The sequence below is a fragment of the Dufourea novaeangliae genome, unplaced genomic scaffold (assembly GCF_001272555.1).
Source record: "Dufourea novaeangliae isolate 0120121106 unplaced genomic scaffold, ASM127255v1 scaffold168, whole genome shotgun sequence".
In the NCBI taxonomy this organism is placed as follows: domain Eukaryota; kingdom Metazoa; phylum Arthropoda; class Insecta; order Hymenoptera; family Halictidae; genus Dufourea; species Dufourea novaeangliae.
The window spans coordinates 952,437-972,652 of NW_015374062.1; the positions used below are offsets into that span (position 1 = coordinate 952,437).

At 36.5% G+C, this 20,216-nt stretch overlaps 1 protein-coding gene across 1 annotated transcript in view; it reads right to left on the reverse strand.

Annotated features, from left to right (window-relative positions):
• LOC107190150 (titin) overlaps positions 1–20,216 on the reverse strand; it is a 54,581-nt gene that overhangs the window by 16,063 nt on the left and 18,302 nt on the right. The window contains 21 exon segments of the mRNA XM_015578903.1: positions 4,310–4,484; positions 6,320–6,604; positions 7,058–7,272; positions 7,966–8,146; positions 8,539–8,823; positions 9,844–10,010; positions 10,093–10,395; positions 10,793–11,192; positions 11,609–12,054; positions 12,704–13,070; positions 13,390–13,842; positions 14,248–14,381; positions 14,453–14,636; positions 14,722–14,880; positions 15,156–15,764; positions 16,341–16,523; positions 17,085–17,276; positions 17,688–17,944; positions 18,393–18,619; positions 19,081–19,259; positions 19,507–19,629. Coding sequence (XP_015434389.1) covers positions 4,310–4,484; positions 6,320–6,604; positions 7,058–7,272; positions 7,966–8,146; positions 8,539–8,823; positions 9,844–10,010; positions 10,093–10,395; positions 10,793–11,192; positions 11,609–12,054; positions 12,704–13,070; positions 13,390–13,842; positions 14,248–14,381; positions 14,453–14,636; positions 14,722–14,880; positions 15,156–15,764; positions 16,341–16,523; positions 17,085–17,276; positions 17,688–17,944; positions 18,393–18,619; positions 19,081–19,259; positions 19,507–19,629 — 5,524 coding nt within the window.

Here is a 20,216-nt window from a genome sequence, read left to right on the forward strand (position 1 = left end):
GGACGTAGGGAAAAAATGGCCGAGTAGGGACAAAGTGACGTATAAGGGAGTGATAGAGGGGGGAAATTTTTATTAGTAGTAAAATTTATTAGTAATTTAGCGTGGTATGCACAAGTAGTAGTAGTGTATACAAGGTACTTTTTTATCAAGAAAACATGCAAACTACTGGAATACTATCCACTATATGAAAAAATAGTTCAGTCAAGAAGTGAATGGTTTCAGGTAGAGGTCATATGGAGGTGATATACGTTTTTTAAAATGGTAATTACATAATTTTAGATACAGTAATCAAAAAAGTATTAATTTATCTCGCAAAGTCACTAATATAGAAGATATTTTAATCTGAATATTGCAAAGTGATACTTAAGCACATATGTCTGTATCTTTCTTGAAATGACAATCAGTTTGCACAACATGAGATTAAAGTATCTCCCAAACTAATAATTTTCCCATATAAATAGTTTTATTTAAAACTACATGATTCTATTTAAAATCTAGAAAAAAAAAAAAATAAAAAAAACTAATTAACCAGATTATGTGACTATTGAATCTTCTTATCTGAACCATTTTTCCAGCATGTTTTCTTTAGAATCGGACACCCTGTATAGTTTCGTGTGACATATTGTCACTACGATAGGGTATTCTTCTGGCAACGCTGGTCCAACGTGACCATTTCTAGTCGCGAAACCGGCCATGGAAGGGAGACACACTTCTAGGAAGCTCGTCAACGGTATCCCTGAACTTTATGGGACGCGAACGGTTGTAAAAGAGTTATGTTTGGAGATGGGGAGCCGCCGAGGTGTGGACGAAACAGACCGTAAGCCCTTCGACCGGCTAACGAAACGCAGTTTGCCTACGATCGACGACAGAAATAGGTATACCGTTCACCTACCGCGACGGAAAATCGAGCACTGGGACGCAATTTATAAGTCGAACACGATCTAGCCCGAGTCGTCGAAATTGCGGTCGTCCCCGCGAAATTTAGTGCCACTTAATCTGTACATAGTATGTGCATAGATTCAGTGCGTGGAATCACCTCTGAAAAGTACGACGAATAATTTTTCTTACAGACTGTATTTCCTGTTTTACATTCTGATATCCATCATACGGATGGCAATGGAAATAACTATTTCCATAAGTTAATTTACAGGAGTCAGAGTCATGGAAAAATGAATTTCTAGAATAAAAAAATGTATTGCCATATGAAAAGTATATAATACTAAATTTGGTTAGTTTTTGTTAGAATTAAAAATATTTTTCTACCATTTTCTATAACACTTTGAAAATGATGAATAAAGACTTTGGAGAAGGAAGACGAATATTATTGAAGCATACATTTCTGATTTTTTCCAAAAAAGTATTGAATTTAATATAATATTGATAATATTAAGATTTTATCATTATTGTAGAGGTAATAGCAATAACTCTTAACGTATTAAAATTATTTCTAGTTTGCTGGTGACATTATTGGAAAAAATTCATTTCACTTTACAGAATTGAATAAATAAAACAAAACAAATATAAAAAAATTCACAATGACACACATTACGAAGCCTATTCGCCACACGAAGAAGCATAATTTTACCAAACCACCTGCACCATTTCGCCACTTCATCTATTAGTCATCTCACGAGCCATTTTCACATCAGACAACTCATCCGCCTAGGAACCACACATTAACACCCCATAAAATCCGTATCCAAAAGAACAACTAATACTCCCTCAAAAAACGACCTTTTGAGAAATCGCAGAAACACTTCACCCACAGAAATCTTAAAGCTTCGACGATAGAAAACCAATTCTAAGACAACATCAAATCTATCAAAAAAAAAAGCAATTTTAAATAAAAAACACTTTTGTTACAGCACATATACACTGGTCTGATCTCTGTAAAAGTAGGATCAAAACGTATTTCGAAAGAATTACCAATTACGTTAACCAAATTATAAACATACATTTTACAAACATCCAACCTAACGGAAAAAAATTTGTAATGGAAAGCATATAGACAGGTATGAATTCTGACGGTTTCGTCCGATTTTGTTACCTCGTAGGGGGAGTATTCGAAGGATAATCTCGTAGCCCCAAAGATGACAAGTTGCAAGGACGATTAATGGGTCAGTCGATGATGGTCCGTGTCCGATTCGACGAGATACGACTCAGTAGGAGCGAGGCTCCCCGACGAAGACGCGCTTAAATTCCCTGGGTTAGCGACTCTGGACTAGGCTACGTGCCGGGTATTCGTGCCGACAAAAATAACGTGGTTTCTGAGCGTGTGCGAACGGTCGAAACCGAGAAGGAGCAAGGGAGACGAGTCTCTCTCGACACAGCGATACACGGAACAGTCGGTCGGGGCCTAGTGGGAACACGGGAAACGCGGAACTGACCTGTCGCAAAGGATGGCTCCCATCAGGATTACAGTATACTTAGGGGTTGAAATATAGCGAGGTTGGAAAATGAGTAGCGTGTCGGAATAAACACCTTGAATCCGCAGAAAACGGGTTAAAATGTCAGGTAGGATTGTAAGAAAAAAAAACTGGAATCCTTTGCACTCGAAGTTATCTCTGAAAAGATCAAATCTACGGGGAATAAGGAAATTCCGAAAAAAGGAGGGTACGCTGAAAACAACCTGATAACTTGGCTAGGGCCGAAAGAAGGAAAGGTAAAACCCTTTGCACTCAAAGTTTTCTTTGAAGGAATAAATGTACGGGGAATAAGGAAATTCCGAAAAAAGGAAAGTACGCTGAAAACGACCTGATAAATTGGCCAGGGCTGTAAGAAAAAAAGCTGAAACCCTTTGCACTCGAAGTTACCTCTGAAAAGATAAAGTGTACGGGGAATTAGGAAATTCCGAGAACAAGAAAATATGTAGAGAACGAGTTGAAAATTCGGCCAGGATCGTAATTTAAATTAAACGGTCTTCGAGTAAACCGTAAAAAATCTATTATCAGAATGTAAACACTGTCGTTCGATTACTTTCGTTACTCACTGTATATCGTAATAATTCCGGCTGGATGTTTTTGCACTTGCGCGTATACACACACGTACACATGGACACGCACAGGTGGGCGTAGAAACGTCAGATTTAATTGCCGCGGCATGTGCACCAACCTAATATTAGTCGTGACTCAAAGTGACTTTTCGTCGGTGAAAGAAGAGAAAAGAGTTTGTTTAGTCGCCCGGGTTAAAAATAAGACCCTCACGTCCATATAACACCAGGTTCGCGGCAATGGATCACGGAATATCATTTAACCACAGCAGTTAATTCCGTACCAAGAATAAAGTACACGACAAACAACAATATTTATTAACTTAAACCACGAACATCAATAGAATTACACGCTCCGTGTAAATGAAAATAATTTTTCGTTTTTTAATCTTGTCTGGAAAGATCAAAAAAAGTTCTTCATTAGAGGGTATATGAGGTTATACATGCCTAAAAAAAAGAAAAACATTGGTGCTCGAGTAATAAATGGAATGCACTGAAATTTTTACTCGTGAAGAGCGAAGCGGAACGGTGTCGAATTTCAGTTCTTTACCAGTGTGTCGCAATGTGCCTACTCTTTGCGCGTATGTATATCGAGATATCGTGTCTTCCTCTTGGTTCAGCGAGGTGACAGTGGTCTTCGTCGACCATCTATCAGACCCCTCGTGAATGAAGCTGCCATTCGAGTCGGATATACGCTTATTAATAACTACCGTGGCACCGTTGCGAAGCGGTTCGACGATATTTTGGCAACGCGTAAACGGTTTTCGACGCAACCCGGGCTGGTAATAAAAATGATTCGATTTCCAAAGATCGACAGGAATGATGGAGCGAGAGCCACGAAATCTGATTCTTGGGATCGTAATCATACGATTCGACTGAGGATATGTATGCAAATATGGAACTTTATGGATTAAATTTTTGAAATTTTACGCTAAGAATTTTGTTACCTTGTTAGGGATTCTAATAGCTTTGAAATAAAAATAAAATCTGAACTTCTGGATTATTTTTTGGAATTGGATGAATTCATTTTTTGAAACTGGACGCAAAGAGAAATGCTCAAGGAAATCGATCAAATTTAATTTCTAATAACGACGTCAATCTTAAATCGATATTCCAAGGTATAAACTCAATTTTACAATAAATTCCAACAGATAAATTTAAATTCGTGTTATCAAAGCGTATAAAGAAAAAGTTGCTGTTTCAAAATTTAATTATTGAAATGTTCATTCATGTGAAAATGATAGTTTTCTTTAAAAGATTAATTAGCTCACTAATGAATTAAATGTAAAATAGTTCTTGAAGTAGTAGCTGTAAACTTACCAATCTCTAAACGAGCACTGCAGATCGCTTTGCCAGCAGCGTTCTCCGCCACGCAGGAAATAGTACCGACATGCGTGCTTCCGGTCTCCGGAATCGTTAGCACCTGTCGATCCCCGCTGACCGACACCAAGAAGTCCTTGCCATGAACGGGACGATCGTTAAATAGCCATTGAATCTGAGAATCAGACGTTCGATTCATTGAAAAATTTAATTTAATCCCACCATTCACTTTACTTCGTAAGGTTTCCAACTTCTATAATTGCATTTTATTCTATTCTTCGGCAGAACAAGTTCACAAAAATTAAAGTTAGGCAATAAATCGAGAATTAAAATTCAATTTATGAATGTTTTAATACCAAAAAATGTTTCTTTTTTATATTTAATGTTATAATGAATATATAAATGATAATATGCTAGAAACGATATAAATGTACAAGTTTGTGACTTCAACGTCACATGCCTTTGTAAAACACATTAATATTCGACAAATAAATGTTTCTATAAGATAAAATACAATCTTCGAAAGTCATATGCCTGAAACTAAATACAATGTAACTGTCAGTATTATTTTGAAAATCGATCAAAACTTGAACATCAATCCCTTTGTCCAAAAATTGAATTCAGATATAGAGACTAAAATCTAGACTATACCTTCGAAGTTGTATCGATACTCTAAAATTCATTAAACTACTTTCCAAATATTTTCATTCGGTTGTGATTTACATGGATCACAGAATTTCCATTATACATCCAAAAAATCTGTGCGATACTATTAGGTGTTACTACAGTTACCACACGTAATTTTATAAAATCGTTTCGATCGTCAAGTATCACGACAAAAATGCCCAAACCACAGTTATCACACGTAATTTTATTAAATCCCTTCGATCGTCAAATATCACGAGTCCGTGGATCAATTCTGTCGCGAAATTTTCCGAACTATGCAACCGGAAATGCACACATGAGAACGATACCAATACCTGGCCACAGTGTCACAGAAAATTCCGCGGAGAGCTGTTCGCGGCGCGGCTGCAACCGCGAATTTCCACTTCAGGTGCATTGTTCCTGTTTAAATATAACCCGGAGGCAAACGAAATTACTCTTGGTCGGCCACCTCCTGACAGGCTGGCCAACTTTGCACCCTATCTTTCACGACGTCCCAACACCTTACCGCTCTCGATCTGGCGCCACGTTTCGAGAAGCTGCTGTTTGGGTAATTATTTTTATCCCCGTAAGGGGCGCAAGATTTACGATCCCTGAATTCGTTTATTTGCAAAACAGGCTGTAAACGTGTTCACGTCCAAAATCATCCTAATTTTATCTTTCGATAATAATCGGTAAACAAATATGAACATTATTTTTTCTTCGAGTGCTTGTTACTGATCAAGTTTCTATTATTGCTATTATTTATAATATAATAATTATTGCACTAAGACGAATACGTTTAATCTGAGATCTCTGGAATCATGTAGAACTTCTTTCATTTATTGTCCTCAGCTGAATTCCTTCTGTAAAGATCTTGATCTTTTCGTTAGGTCTATTCAGTCTTTCAAAAGCGAAGTTCACAGAGTCTTGTAACTACCATTTGGCTTTCCATTTTATTTACTAGTTATATGTTTCATTTAGTTATATTTTTAGTTTATTTTAGTTATATAATATATCAGTTACATTTTTAATTTTTAATATTCGTCCGATTTATATTTTATACAAACATGTTTACATTCTTTTCTCTTGTATTCTAATGGTAATTAACCCGTAAATAAATAAATAAATAAATTATATTGTTAATTTTTATGATAGTATTCAAAGAGATCTTAAGTGTATCTTTGTATTGACGAGCGGACGAGGTCATCGTGGACAGTCATGTAATTAGTATTATTTATACTGTCGACAGTAATTGTTGTTAATGAATTTTCAACGTTCAAGCGATCATAAGAGTTGTGTCTGTCAGTTGATGAGAAATTTTTATACAAAGTGCTTTGTAATTGATTTTTTAGTTTCAACATTTACCTTTGGGGATGGCTTTCCAACGACGATGCATTCGAACTTTGTCGACACTCCTTCAGATACGTTTCTGTCTTCGAATCTTTCCTTGAACGTAGGCGCAATGAGTTTTTCCTCCATTTGCACGAATTCTTCTTTTCTTCTGAAGTCGCCCAATGATCTGACGACCAACCTGGCGAATGCCTTCGCCTCTCCGTGAGTATTGATGGCTTTCACGATGTAATTTCCACGGTCATCCGGAATCACGGACAGAATCCGAAGAATGCCGGTTCCATCTTCTTTTTTCTGGATCTAAACATTGAAATTTCAATTTCAAAGCTTTGCAATTATGTACGAAATTTAACTTCCTGACAGCGGAATTAAATTTATATGAATTACGTAATTGTTATTCCAACTTTAATATATAGTAAAATTTAAATTAACACCTGTCCACAGGATAATTTTAAAGAATGAATCAGAAATTGTAATAGTATTTAGACGTTTACGCCGGTGCAATGAAATTAAATGAAAAATGAAAAGGTATTGTAAAGAAACTGATAAATTAGAATGTGATATTAATTGAAAAATATAAATCGTAACTCTGCCTTTAAGAACACGACGAAATTTTCGAACAATCCGATATATTGAATTATTATAATTCAAAATGCGTTAAATTCTGATTTGTCGTGGTGAAAAAGAAAGAACAAAATATACTGTAAGCATACTAAATATAAGTTAATAATGTAAATTAATAAATTAAAGTACCAAGATTCTTTCACTTCCGATGATCTCGCCGCTGTCCGAGAACCACTTGAGTTCCGGTTTCGGTTCTCCAACCACCGCGCAATCAAATATGGCGTCCTCGCCTTCGGCCACCAACGAATCCGTCGGAAGTTTCACGAATTTTGGTGGCGAGCCAGTAACTAATATTTCCTCGACTTCTGGTCGCGTTTTGCCCAAATCCGCAGGAACGGAGACCGCTAAAGGAACATATTTTCTTAATTAGCCGCGTGTCTCACGAAATTAACCCTTAACTACTAACCACACTCGTCTCAGAGACAAATTCAAATTTTTTTTCACTAGCACGATCTAGTGGAGAATTTTATGAGCTCTGGAGTTCGAGTACCTTCAATTGGGCCAAATTATGTAGAAACCTAACAATCCTCAAAATGACAAAAAAATTAGTTAAACACAGTACAGATCCCATAATTTTGTGATTTTTATTTGGCAAAAAAATGACGAACTGATAGAACAATGCATATACTATACAATTATTGAAACTACCAAGCCATAGATAATTCAAAATAAAATTAAAATTAATTGTAGAAAATTTAAAATAGTACTATTTAAAAAGCCATTGAAAAATATTATAAAACAACAACAAAAAATAAAATATATCCAACAGAAGTAAATCTACCTTTTTTAAAATAAAAATCTTCGAACTAAATTTACTTCATTTCATATTATTGAGGATTGTCAGCTTTCTGCATAATTTGGCCCAATTGACAGTTAAGTGGCAACCTATTTCCGAAACGCTAACGAAACATAACATTCACATGGTTATTACATAAAAATGTTACAAAGTTAGTCGTTGTCGGATCATTTGTCTCCGAGACGAATGGTATGTGGTTAAGGGTTAACGTTTTACGATTCTTCAGCATTGTCGTACGTACGCGTTATCGTTAACGTGCACTGACTAGACGCTTCGCCGCCAGAATTAATGGCGACTACTTTGTACACACCGGCATCGTCCAGGAAAGCCTCGTGGATAATCAGGGAGCACTTGTCGCCCTGGAACAACAGCTGGAAATCGGCGGACTCCTTCACCGGTTGATCGTCGTGGTACCAGATCACCTGTGACAACAGATTTCACAATTCACAGGTAATTATTTCGAATTTGAATATAATATAAAGGTTTTGAAATTTATTCATTGCACCAACAAATAATCCACTACATCTGTTATAAGGTTGTGAATAAATTTAAATTCAGAATTCTTATTCGATCTTTTACTCGCAAGGGAAGGTACGGAAGTGTCCCCCTCCGATTTTGATGAAACTTCGTATGTCTATTAACCAGTCAAAAATAAGGGATACATATTTTTTTTTATCGACTGAAACACGACTCTAAGGGGTGAAAGCACCCCTCTTTACATTTAAAATAAATTTTCATGCTAATTCCTGGAGAGTTGATCACTTTGATAATGGTTTATTTCACAAATAACAATCTAATATTTTCGTGTACTCACTTCCGGTTCAGGCTGACCAACGATAACGCAGTCCAACCGAACGGACCGGCCTTCCTGGATCGCTAGATCCTTCAGGGGCATCTGGATCTTCGGGACCACGGGCTCCATGTCGCTGCAGCCCAGCTCGGAGTCGCTGGTCTCGTGTGGAAGACGTCCTTTCACCGACACGTTACAGGTGACTGTCGCTTCGCCTGCGTCGTTTCTAGCGGCGACCATGTAACACCCGGCATCCTTCGCGAACGCCTCGGTGATGGTCAAACTGGTCCGACCGGCGTCCGTTTGTATCTGAAACAACGAATCGCGACACCCTGAACTCTCGATCCCCAGTCCTTCGTCGAATGTCTATTGCTCTATTTCGAATTCGGCGCGTGCAAGTCGCTAAAAATACCGGAGGGATGCTCGAAAAAGGCTCAAGGAAGGGATTGTGGAAGCGAGAGGAGACGAGGAAACGTTTCTTTCTGCGACGATCCTATCGTTGCATCGATCTCGTGATTTTACGATCGATAATAATCGCGTACTATCGTGACGTTTTGCGATAATATTTCTGTGGTTAGATGGTAAAACGTGATATGTGCGGTTTTCATGATTTTACAGTAGAGCAATTTTTAGAATATTTTATTTTTATTCAATAGTTAATAAATGCAAAATAACTGTTGTGTGATAAGTAATAAGGTTTGTGGAATAAGTAGTAAGATTTCTATGTCATCGGTTAAGGGTTTAAGGTTGTTCAGCTGTGAAAAGTTACTATGTTTTTGAAAGTCCGTTAATGGTTACCTCGCCTTTTTTGTGAACTACGTGACACAGAAATGTCAGGTTTTTCCAACTTCTCGATTTTCTTTAGACGCACACAGGAGAACATAAATATATCTTAATTTTTATGAAAATTAATTTTGTGCAAAAAATTCAGAACGTTTTTGTACAGATGTCAACACGTTTAAGAAAATTAATTGAAAATCTTGGCATTTAAGGGTACAATACTATTTTGTAATACATTTCCATATACGTCGATTTTTTTTTCTTCTTTTAAAAATGAAATTTTTCTTTCTAAGTCATTATGCCGTGCTTTTTAGTTATGAAAAAGCGAAATGAAGTGTTATTTAATATGCAACTACGCACCAACTAAAACTTAAATTAGGATTAAAGTGCTATGAATATGGTATTTGCATTAATTAATCTGCTTCACATATCATATCTTGGGATCCTAATCTTCGGTAATTCTAATAAAGCTAATAGATCCAGTGATACTGGATTTTATACTGTTTCCTGACGAAAATATTTCTAATAAGCAACCGTAACAGACATTACCTTCACATTCATCGTTTCTTCGATCTGTCTACCGTCATGGTACCAAGTCAACGTAGGCATTGGATTTCCTGTCGCCTCGCATTCGAGTCTCACCCTTTGACCCGCTCTGCCCATTGCATTTGACAAAGCTGTCACGAAACGTGGTTTCTCCATGTTATTTCTCGAATCTGCAATTATGCGAATAAAATTCTGTTTAATCGAAAAATCCTCAAGAAATTATTAAATAAACAAAACCAACAGTATTCTTACTTTGTACATCCAGAAAGGCGGAAGTAGAGGCGTTGCCCAATCGATTCGCTGCTTTACAGGTGTAAGTAGCTTTATCCTCGAGGAACACTTCGTCGAATTTTAATACAGCTTCGCCGTTATTGTAAGTGATAATGTAATCAGGAGAATTGTCAATATTTGTCTCGTTTTTGTACCACTGAACCGTTGGCAGAGGGTTACCTTCCACGACACAGTCCATTCGAAGAGAGGAGCCTTCCGTTACGACTGACGCTACCAATTCTTTTACAAAAACTGGCGGGCTGGGTTGCTCTTCCGGTGCTGTTTCTAAAAGTTCAGAAACAGTAGAGTAAATTATTGATATTTGCATAAGTATTTGAGTTACATTTATTATAGTATATCCAATATATAGGGTGTTTTGGAAACGGTGGTGTGACCTGGAGGGGTTTCATTCTGTATAAGAAAAAATAAGTCTAAGATGAGAATAACAATTTTTCTTTTCGAAAAAGAGTCGAATTTGAAAGGTAACTGGTACTGAGTTTAACTATTCTTCAATAATATCCTTAATGGAAAAATCAAGTATATTTCATTTTCCCTACTGTAAATTAGTCTGCAAAAATATTTGCATAAATATACCCAGCCCATTTATAGTTAAATACTTAGGCGTTTGTTCATATCATCTTTTACGTTCCTTAAACAATTATAGTAAAAGCAATGAACTCACCTTTGACTGTCAAAGTGGCAGAGGTTTCAGCTGAACCAGCAATATTGAACGCTCTGCAAGTGTACTGGGCAGAATCTTCGGCAAACGTTTCCTCGATCGTTAATGTGCAAAGACCGTGCGTGTACGTCGTTAGGTAATCAGGGTTGTTCAAAATTGAAATTCCATCCTTGTACCAGACCACTTCTGGTAACGGGTGACCGACGAGATTGCATTGAAAAGTGAACCTCTCGCCTTCCTGCACAGTGGCATCGTGCAGAGGAATTGAAAATTCTGGAGCCAATGGAGGAACGTCCTCCGTCTGTACTTTTTCATAAGATTTCTCAAGAGATTCTTCAGTGACGATCTTCTTAAATGGACTCGCCTCGCGTTGGAACGCTGGTACTGTCTTCTCAATTTCCGTCTGAAATTTAAACGTAATCATGATCACGACATTATAACGTTAGTATGAGTATTATAATAAAACTACAGATCTTCCTTCACATTTACACTTTTATATAATAATTTTTCAAAACTGGAATTAAATAATAATTTATTTTTCGTATTATTGATTTCACGAAATAAGATGGGAAATAAAATCTATGGTAAATATTATTACTATTTTGTTGCATTTCGGTTAGTTTTACGTAACATACGTTTAAGTTTTTTTTACTCTATGCATTCTATGAGTGTTATGAACAATTGAGTATTATGAGTAGTCATGAATATTAGGAATTGTATGAGTATTAGGTATTGTACGAGTATTATGAATGGTATGAAATATCACGAATAGTGGAAACAAATTTTTATAATCACCAAAACAATAGAATAACATATCACCTTTTGCAAAATGTGTATTTCTTTAGTGGTAATGGCGGAAGTGACTGTTTCATGGACGAAACTTTCATCGGTGGTTTCAATTTTTTCAGTCTGAGCGGACACGGAGCACAACGGTGGAGCTGAAACAGTCTGCGCCTCCCTTTCCTCTTTTAATTTCTTCGCTTCCATCGTTGCTTTCTCCAACGTTTCAGCCGCGAGTTTTTCGGCGATTTTTCTGGCGTTCTCAGCTTCATCCCTGGCTGCTGCCGCGGCAGCCATTTCTACTTTAACAGCCTGCAACTTTTGGTCCGTTTCGTGTTTCTCGATTCGCAGTTTCTCTCGGATGTCTTCTGCGTTCTTTAAATTTTCAACCAGCGTTCGTAGCTCGGAAGAAACGACCGCGAACGAGTCGAGCATCTGACGATTCTCGACTATCACCTCGTTGAATTGGGGTAGCCTGTCTGTTCCTAAATCAAGAGAGTTGTTGCGTTTGAATAATCTTTAAATAATTCGTTAAAATTCGCCATAGGGACGCTAACGATAAAATACTTGAAGTACCAAGAAATCATCCACAGTGCTTTTTAACGCTGGTACTATCAAACCCATCAAAATGATGAACTGCAGATTATTTATTTTACAATTACTGAAATATAATAGTGCCTTTGGCGGAATTTATGTTGGCTTTTAATTTATTATACATTTTATGTTATACTATATTATGCAATTTAATTCAGTATACATATACTGCTGGTAGGTCCAGTGTTAATATTATGGTAATACAATTTAAATTCAACCTATATTATTTTCAACTTAATAAACCTCTGAATAGGTAAGGCAAAGCTTTTGATAATTCCAAATTTTATGATTTAGTCTATGAAAATCAAATGTTGGTATAAATATTTGTAGTGCAGAATACCAACAATTATAGAAAGAAAACTTATTGTTATGTTGAAACCTGTACTGATTTTTTACAGAATATGAGCCGATTACAGGTCAAAGTGACTAATTCTACTTTTTCAATTTTTTCAAATTCATCTTTATATTTTGTATTTTTCTAGAATTAACCACATTGATAAATGAACGGATTATATGATTGTTGTAGATGGTATTATTTACCGAAAATGATGGTCGACAGTTCCTTCAGCTTCTCGATCCTCTGTTCTTGTATCTCCTCGCCTGGTTTTAAGTAATTATCAATTTCTTGCAGAAGCTCGATCGTGTCATTCGGTACTTTTACCGTGGTCGCTTTTCTTGCGATCATCATTAACAATTTACTGCCAGTTCTATTCCATTCCTTAGCTTCTTCCAAAAGTACGAAATACTCCACGCTCAAATTCATTCGTCTCTTCGTTTCTTCCACTCTAGCCTTAAGATTCCTCCATCTTTCTCTTAACGAAGCAATATCATTTGCAATATTTGGTGTCAAAAGTGTTATTGATTTTTCGGTCAACTTCACGAACGTCTCGATTCTCTCCTCCAGGATCTACGAACAAAGTGGAACCTTCAATTTAAGAACAACTATAATAAATTTCACCAGAAATAACAAATATTCAATCTGTAATAATTAAAGAATAGTAAAAATAAAAATTCTTCGGTTTAACGGTAGTTGTTAAATTTAATAATATTGACGACTATATTATGTATAGAATCAAATTAAATTTGATGGAAGCAAATTTAAATAGGGAAATGGAAGTAAATTTTTAGTCTCTTCCATTCTAGGTTTTCCTTTTCGACATATTGTGTGATTTGTAAAATAATTAATTGTAAATACTTGATTAATAAATATAGAAATTAATTCTTACCAGTACGGTTTTTTCAAATTGCACGAACGAAGCAGCAGTAGCTCTGGCTGCTGGAAGATTTTCACCGATTCTAGCTTCCACGTTTCTCAGATGATCGCTCAGATTCTGGAGTTCCATGTGGATTTTTTCCAGATCGTCAGCGAAGATGCAGGTTCGTCGATGCTCTTCAATCTTCTCGATTTCACGCTCGCAGTTCGTAAAATCGGTTCTCACCGACATCATGGCTCGTTCCAATTTCTCGATATCCTGAATATCAGCAGCCAGCCAAGCTGGTTCCTGCCTACGGATTCTGGCTTCGACTTCCTCCAGTTTTTCACTGATCTGACCCAATTGATCGTTAACGCACTTTCTTTTCGCGGTTAACTCGCTCAAAATCGATTCGACTTCGAATAAATTCTTCACAGACATAGCACGTTGCGCTTGAATCATTAAATGTTCGATGTCACGTTTGACCTTGAAGGAAAATAATCGTAAAATTACTGTTTTTGAATATCAATGTCGATTTTTGTAAAATTCTCAAATTTTTGAAAATTTATATTCAAATTTTTTGTACGTGCTCTTCTCGAAAATTTTAATAAGTTATTAAGGATGAAACTTTAATGAATGAAAATTTTGTGTGTCCATTTTTTATATTCTGCCCAATACGTGATAAAGACATAATGTTAGATATATACAAAAATCATTGTAGTTTCTCCGTTAAAAATTTGCTATAACTGTTTGCCACTTTTATGACAATATTTTCTGTCGACAAAATAAAGTAAAATTACAATACCTACTTAAATACGATTTCCATTACTTTTGCATGAATCTACTAATAATAACATTAATATTAATGATAATAATAATTTAATAACTTACTTTGTCCATGTCCTGAACCACAGAAATCATCGACTCTAGAAGACTTTCGTAGTCCCTCGCTATTGTACGCAGATTCTCATGCATCTCTTGGAGATTCCTCAAGATCTTCTCAGCAAATTGACCTTCTTCTGTTTCTACATTTCCAAACATCAAAAAATCAATTCCTTATAAAATCGTTTCTTTATCTATACATTTATTAAAATACCTCTTTGACCCAAAGAAGTCATGCTTTTAATTCTGGAGTCCAATTCGCTGACTGATTTGTTCAGTTCAGGTACAGTATGAGTTTTCGAACTTTGCAGATCCTGAAGAATCGATGTCGTTTTAGAAGACTGTGTCGTTAATATCGGGTAAATCGATTCGAAACATTTAGTAACTGTCTCCAATGTCTGCAAAAATGAAGAATCATTTGTATACATCCGTAGATATTATAAAATTATCATCAAATTACAGGGAATGTTCACTCTAATTTACCTTTCTACTTTCTTCAATTTTTCGTTCATACTCGATACGTTTCTCCATCACGATCTCACTGGTGATTCTGGTCAGTTGTAATTGTTTATTAGCAAACTTATCCAAAAGTGTCTGAACACACAGACAAGCTCTGTGCACGTCAAGATAGGGATCGTTGATCTGAAAAGAATTTTATTTACAAGAATTTTATATACAAAACTCGAGTGACTTGGTACAATTTTAAAAAAATTGTTCTATTCTAAATGGTGTATGGAGACTTCTTTAACTAACTGTAGGTATAACAAGATAATAATTATAAGATGCCTTGATTCTATGCTAACAGTATTTGCTATAATAAACTTCTTCACGATCTCCTAATTCTTTAAAAACACCATTAATTATTTAAATTACTGTACTTTATTAGATGAACGTTCCAAAGTGATGAACCGACTGACCTTCACAGCGGCGTCCAAGAATGCCTTCCCATTTCCGGTGAGTTTCACGTAAAGGGGTTGAAGGTCCTTCCAGCGTCTCTCAAGCTCCTCGACTTTCGCACCGCCCAAAATGTCAGTGGGTCTCGTCAATTCGCTTTCGATCGATTCGATTTCCCTTGTCAGTTGTTCAACGTCCAAGTGAAATTGCAAGTAAATCGTTCCAACCTCGACCCTCCTTGCCACAAGATTCTTCGTCGTGGTCCAGGCGTTCTGAAGTTCTGCGGCTTTCGATTGTAATTCCAGTCTCTGTATCTCTTCCAGCCGTGCCAGGACAGGAAGTATTTCGAATTCCAGATGTTCGACCTCTTCGGTTCGCTGCTCGAGATCGTTTAACAATTGACGATGCAACCGACAGAAATCCTCCGCCATTGGGACGTCGCTGCCCATGTCCTGATGGCCCTGGAGAAACGCCTCGGGTATGCTCGTCAGCCATTTTCGTAGTTCGTCGTGTTTGTCCAGGAACGTGTTGATTATTCTCGATATTTCGAGGTTCTCTTTCTCGTGAGCCGTGCAACGCTCCGTTAACCGGATCTTCCGGTTCTCCAGTTCCTCCACCGTGCGTTTTACACCCTGAGGAACAGAGGATGTAAATGGAAGTTAAGATTGATACGAATAATTAATTATTTAATGTGCTGATGTAATCATGTAATGCTTTCAAAATAATTAACATACGTATACAGGGTGAGTCAGTAAGAACTAGGCTCTGAAATAACTCATCATCTATTGGTTATATTTAGCATTTTAAAGAACGTGTCGGATGGATACAATTTGATTTATTTGAAGAGTAAATGTTTTTATGATACTTAGCATTTATGAGAAACTACTTTTATTAGAAGAATAAAATTTTGTATAAATATTCTCTTACAATATTACTAACTACCTACAAATTGTTATTATATAAGATTTTTAAAATCGAAAAGATTAGCTCATAATCAGTCTATATGATTATTCCAGGCTCATCGTTCATGTTATTAGGAATTAAGGATCTTAACGATGTAAAGTATTTCAAGAATATTAAGAGTATTAAGGATATTTATTAGAATTAAGGAACAAATGACGAATCGAGGAGATAACGCACGAATTGTTCAAGCGATATTTTTAATCGAACGACGCAATTAACTGTCAGGATTTATTTTTCAAACTGACCTCGGCTCCAGGCGCTCCTCTTCCTGTGATATCGAGGAGGGCGTATCCTTCCTCCAAAGGCTTCGACGTGACGTCTTCTATGGTGGCGACCGTCTGAGCATGGAAACGAGCTAATCGTGCCGAATATGGGGGATGCTCCGTTGTCACCAGCTGGATCTCGAGCTGATCCAGTTTCGTAATAGCCTGTGCGATCAAGGTCACTCTAAATCGACATTCTATTATGTGAAATATTTGTTCCCGTTTGCATTGATGATATTCAACCGAGGTAATGAAATTACAAATGTTAGTTACTTCTACTTTGAATTATCTTTTACATAACATGTATCTTCTAAAACGAATGTTTAGTATATCAAGCTATAATTTAGGCAAAATGTTCTAGAACATTTTTCTTTAATATTCTTAATATAAGAATGAGAATATTCTCGTTCAGTCAGAATTTTAATTATTAAATATTAGGTGTACCAGTAGTCCACTATTTTTCGTGTAATTTTGTATTCGTTTTTGAAACAATTAAAAAACCCTGTATTGAACTCAATACATCAGTCCGTACAGGGTTAAATGCGTAAAATTGCTTTAGATGTATAAAATAAATGTGTTTATGAAATATAGTTTCCGGAAAAATTAATTTTACCAAATACTTCCTATTTCTACACATATAAAATCATATTACTAATTAATCAAAATTAGCTTTCATTTTCTTATCGTGGAATTCAATAAAACCAAGTATAGAGGTTCAATGCTCACCGATCGCGCCAATTCGAAGAAGGCCACGGCTCTATTCAGCAGAGATTCATACTGATCCAAATCGTTGACATAATCAGCCGCGGCTCCGAGGATGGCATAAGCCTGTTCTGTCGCTTGTTCACCGGCAAAGTGTCCCGATGACACTAATCGTTCGGTCGACTTCGTAATCTTGATCGATCTATCTTGAAATTCCTACAAAATTAATATCGATCCGTTATATTACACACTTCTTGTCGAGAAATTAACGTTTGCAGGATAAACTTCTTAATGTTGTAAATGTCTTAATATTTATGTTATTATGTTGTAATATTTTATGTTATTTTCATCTGACGTAGGACTAGGGTTGGACGTAGGGTTAGATGTTGATGAAATAAATGTTTATGAAATTAGAATTACATGTTTCCCTTCACTTATAACTTAATTTTCCTTTCTTTGTTCAAGAAACACCATAATAAATCGACTTTCTGAATTAATTCACACCGAAGTACTTAATCCTGTACAATACATTTTTTCTATTGTTGAAATACTTCATTCTTCATTTATCTAATTTTAATTAAATTGAAAGGATTTTTATATGAATAATTTAAAATACTATATAAATACCTTCGCTTCAGCCTGTAACTTTTTCAATTCAAACAGAAGTAAGTCCGCGCTCGATGCGGAATCACCGAGTTGATCGCAACTGCTCGAAAGGGCAGCGATTCGATCGTTCAGGATCTCTTCGAGATCGCGTAAATCGGTTGCCAGCAGGGCTAGAGCCAAGCATTGTTCCAATTGTGTTTTTCTACTACGAAACGACGTTTCGATCAGTTGCCTTCGGTCGTGAAGCTCCTCCAACCACCTTTCGACTTGTAATACAGCTACAAATAATAGTAAATATTTCACATATTCATATTATAGATGTTACGTGGTCTTTGTTAATTCTCGATACCTTAATATTCCAGAGGAATTAAAATATTAACTGACCATTTCGAAACTTTCCAAAAATTATTCCACTAATCTTTTTTCGTTGCACAAACTTCATCAACAATTTATTATAATTTCTTAGTATCCCTCCGAAGACTACGTTTCCAAGGATAAAACAATCTATCTCTATCGAAGCATTTCATAGTAATTATAGTGACTCGTTGTTTATTTCCACCAGAGTTTCACGTATCACCGTGAAACGTGTCGGCAACGCGAAACGCACACATCAGTTATGTCATCGATTAAATAAAAGCGAAAGGGAACGTTCGCAAAGAGAACAGCCGACACCGGTCATAATTAACCGTTTTTTCCAGCCGGGAAACATTAATTACGGCCGCTCACCGTGATCAGCTTCCAATTTAATTCTGTCCGGCCTGGAGTCCAAGGTGCCTTCGTTTGCGATCTCCTTCAGCCTGTCCAACAAACTCTTTCACAACATGTTCTTTCGTAGATCGTGGATCTTCGACAGGAAATTCTTCACCGCCTCGATCTCGATCGGCAGCAGTGTGTCGTTGCACGCCATTTCCAAGGCCCTCATGCTTTCCCGACACTCCTCTGCTCGGCTGAAAAATTAGTTTTAATTCATGAACACATCAAATAATTTGATATTTGACTATAGATTTTGTGTATATGATTGTTTATCCAAATCTTGACTTTTCTGGATCAGTTTACAGAGACTGGCATCATTGTTCTATATTTGGAGAATAAACAAGAGAACATTTTTTTTAATCGTGTTAACTCTTCTGTTCTATTTCTCTAATGTATTAGCTCACTGTATGATAAATATAATCTTTCAGAGCGCTTCACTTCAGTCATATAAATTTGTACGAAATTTCCATCGAGAAGTCAATAACTCACTGGGACAAATGAACTAATTCAGATGGATTTTACTTTCCGTTGAAAATCTTAATAACATTGGAATTCAAGAACGACATGTATTGACCAATAACCTGATGCATATAAACATATTTGCCATTTTCAATAGCAACACATTTCATGGTATAGATTCTGTTAAGGGTAGTATCCATACCATTGAAACAATACGTTGCTGTCGAGGATCTGTTTCCGGCGCTCCAAAAGCTCGTTCACGTCGCGCCACGCTTGGCCCAGCGTTTCCGCCATCGCGGCGTACACTTCCGCCCTTGGCCTTTGGTTCGAAATCAATTGATCAGCCTGTCGGAGCAGTTCCTCAACCGGGCTTTGTTTGCTCTTATTTAAAGAAAATTTTTCGAATCGGTCAGTCACATTCCTAATTACTTTATTATATTAACTAGATCGATTTGCAACAAATAAATGCTATAGTAAGAAATATTGTGGTTTTATTTTATAGAAAGAGAATTTTGGAAATTTATACTATATACACATTAATGGATTATATTAAACTATGTATAGTATAACACTATGCCAAATATATTACAGTTCGAACTCGAAAGCATAAAATGTCAAGAAAATTTACCTGCAATCGAAGCAGGACTTCGTCGTGTGCGCTGGATAGCTCGGTTGCTTCCTCGACGGAGGCGCCGAGCTTCGTTAATTCCGGCTGGACCTCCAGTACCTTCAACCTGAGCCATTCCCCGTTCTAAACGATGGACAAACGAAAGGACAGAGAAGTTCGTTAGCGAGGTTTAATAATAAAGACCGCTAACAGCTCGACAAGTCTAATAATAATTTAACGGCGATTCACCGCCTGGAGCCGAAATCGTAAAAGGCAATGATCATAGTAAACGACGGGTTGGCGCCTTTTATGGGGTCATACGCGATGGTCTAAAAACGGGGTGATCGTCGAATCGAGTCGGGAAATGGGAACGAGAATTTTATTCAGATCTAAAATGACATCACCCAAACATGACGACGGAATGTGTAAACCACCGTCTGCAATCTATTTAGGGCATGTTGCAGCAACTCCGTACTGACAGACTTTTGTATCCTTAGCTACCTTTGAGATGTCTCTATCAATTGGTCTTTCAAGACCGAACGATGGAAACGAAACCGGCAGGATCTAATTGAAATTAAACGGATTGTATGGATTTGGTTTTATGTAGTATAAATTATTCTTGGTAATAATTGGTCTTATGTAGTATAATGTATGTAGTATGCCTTGAATGACAGGAATTATGTAAAATAGTAAGGACATGGAAGGGAATGTGTATTGGAAGAATTAAAATG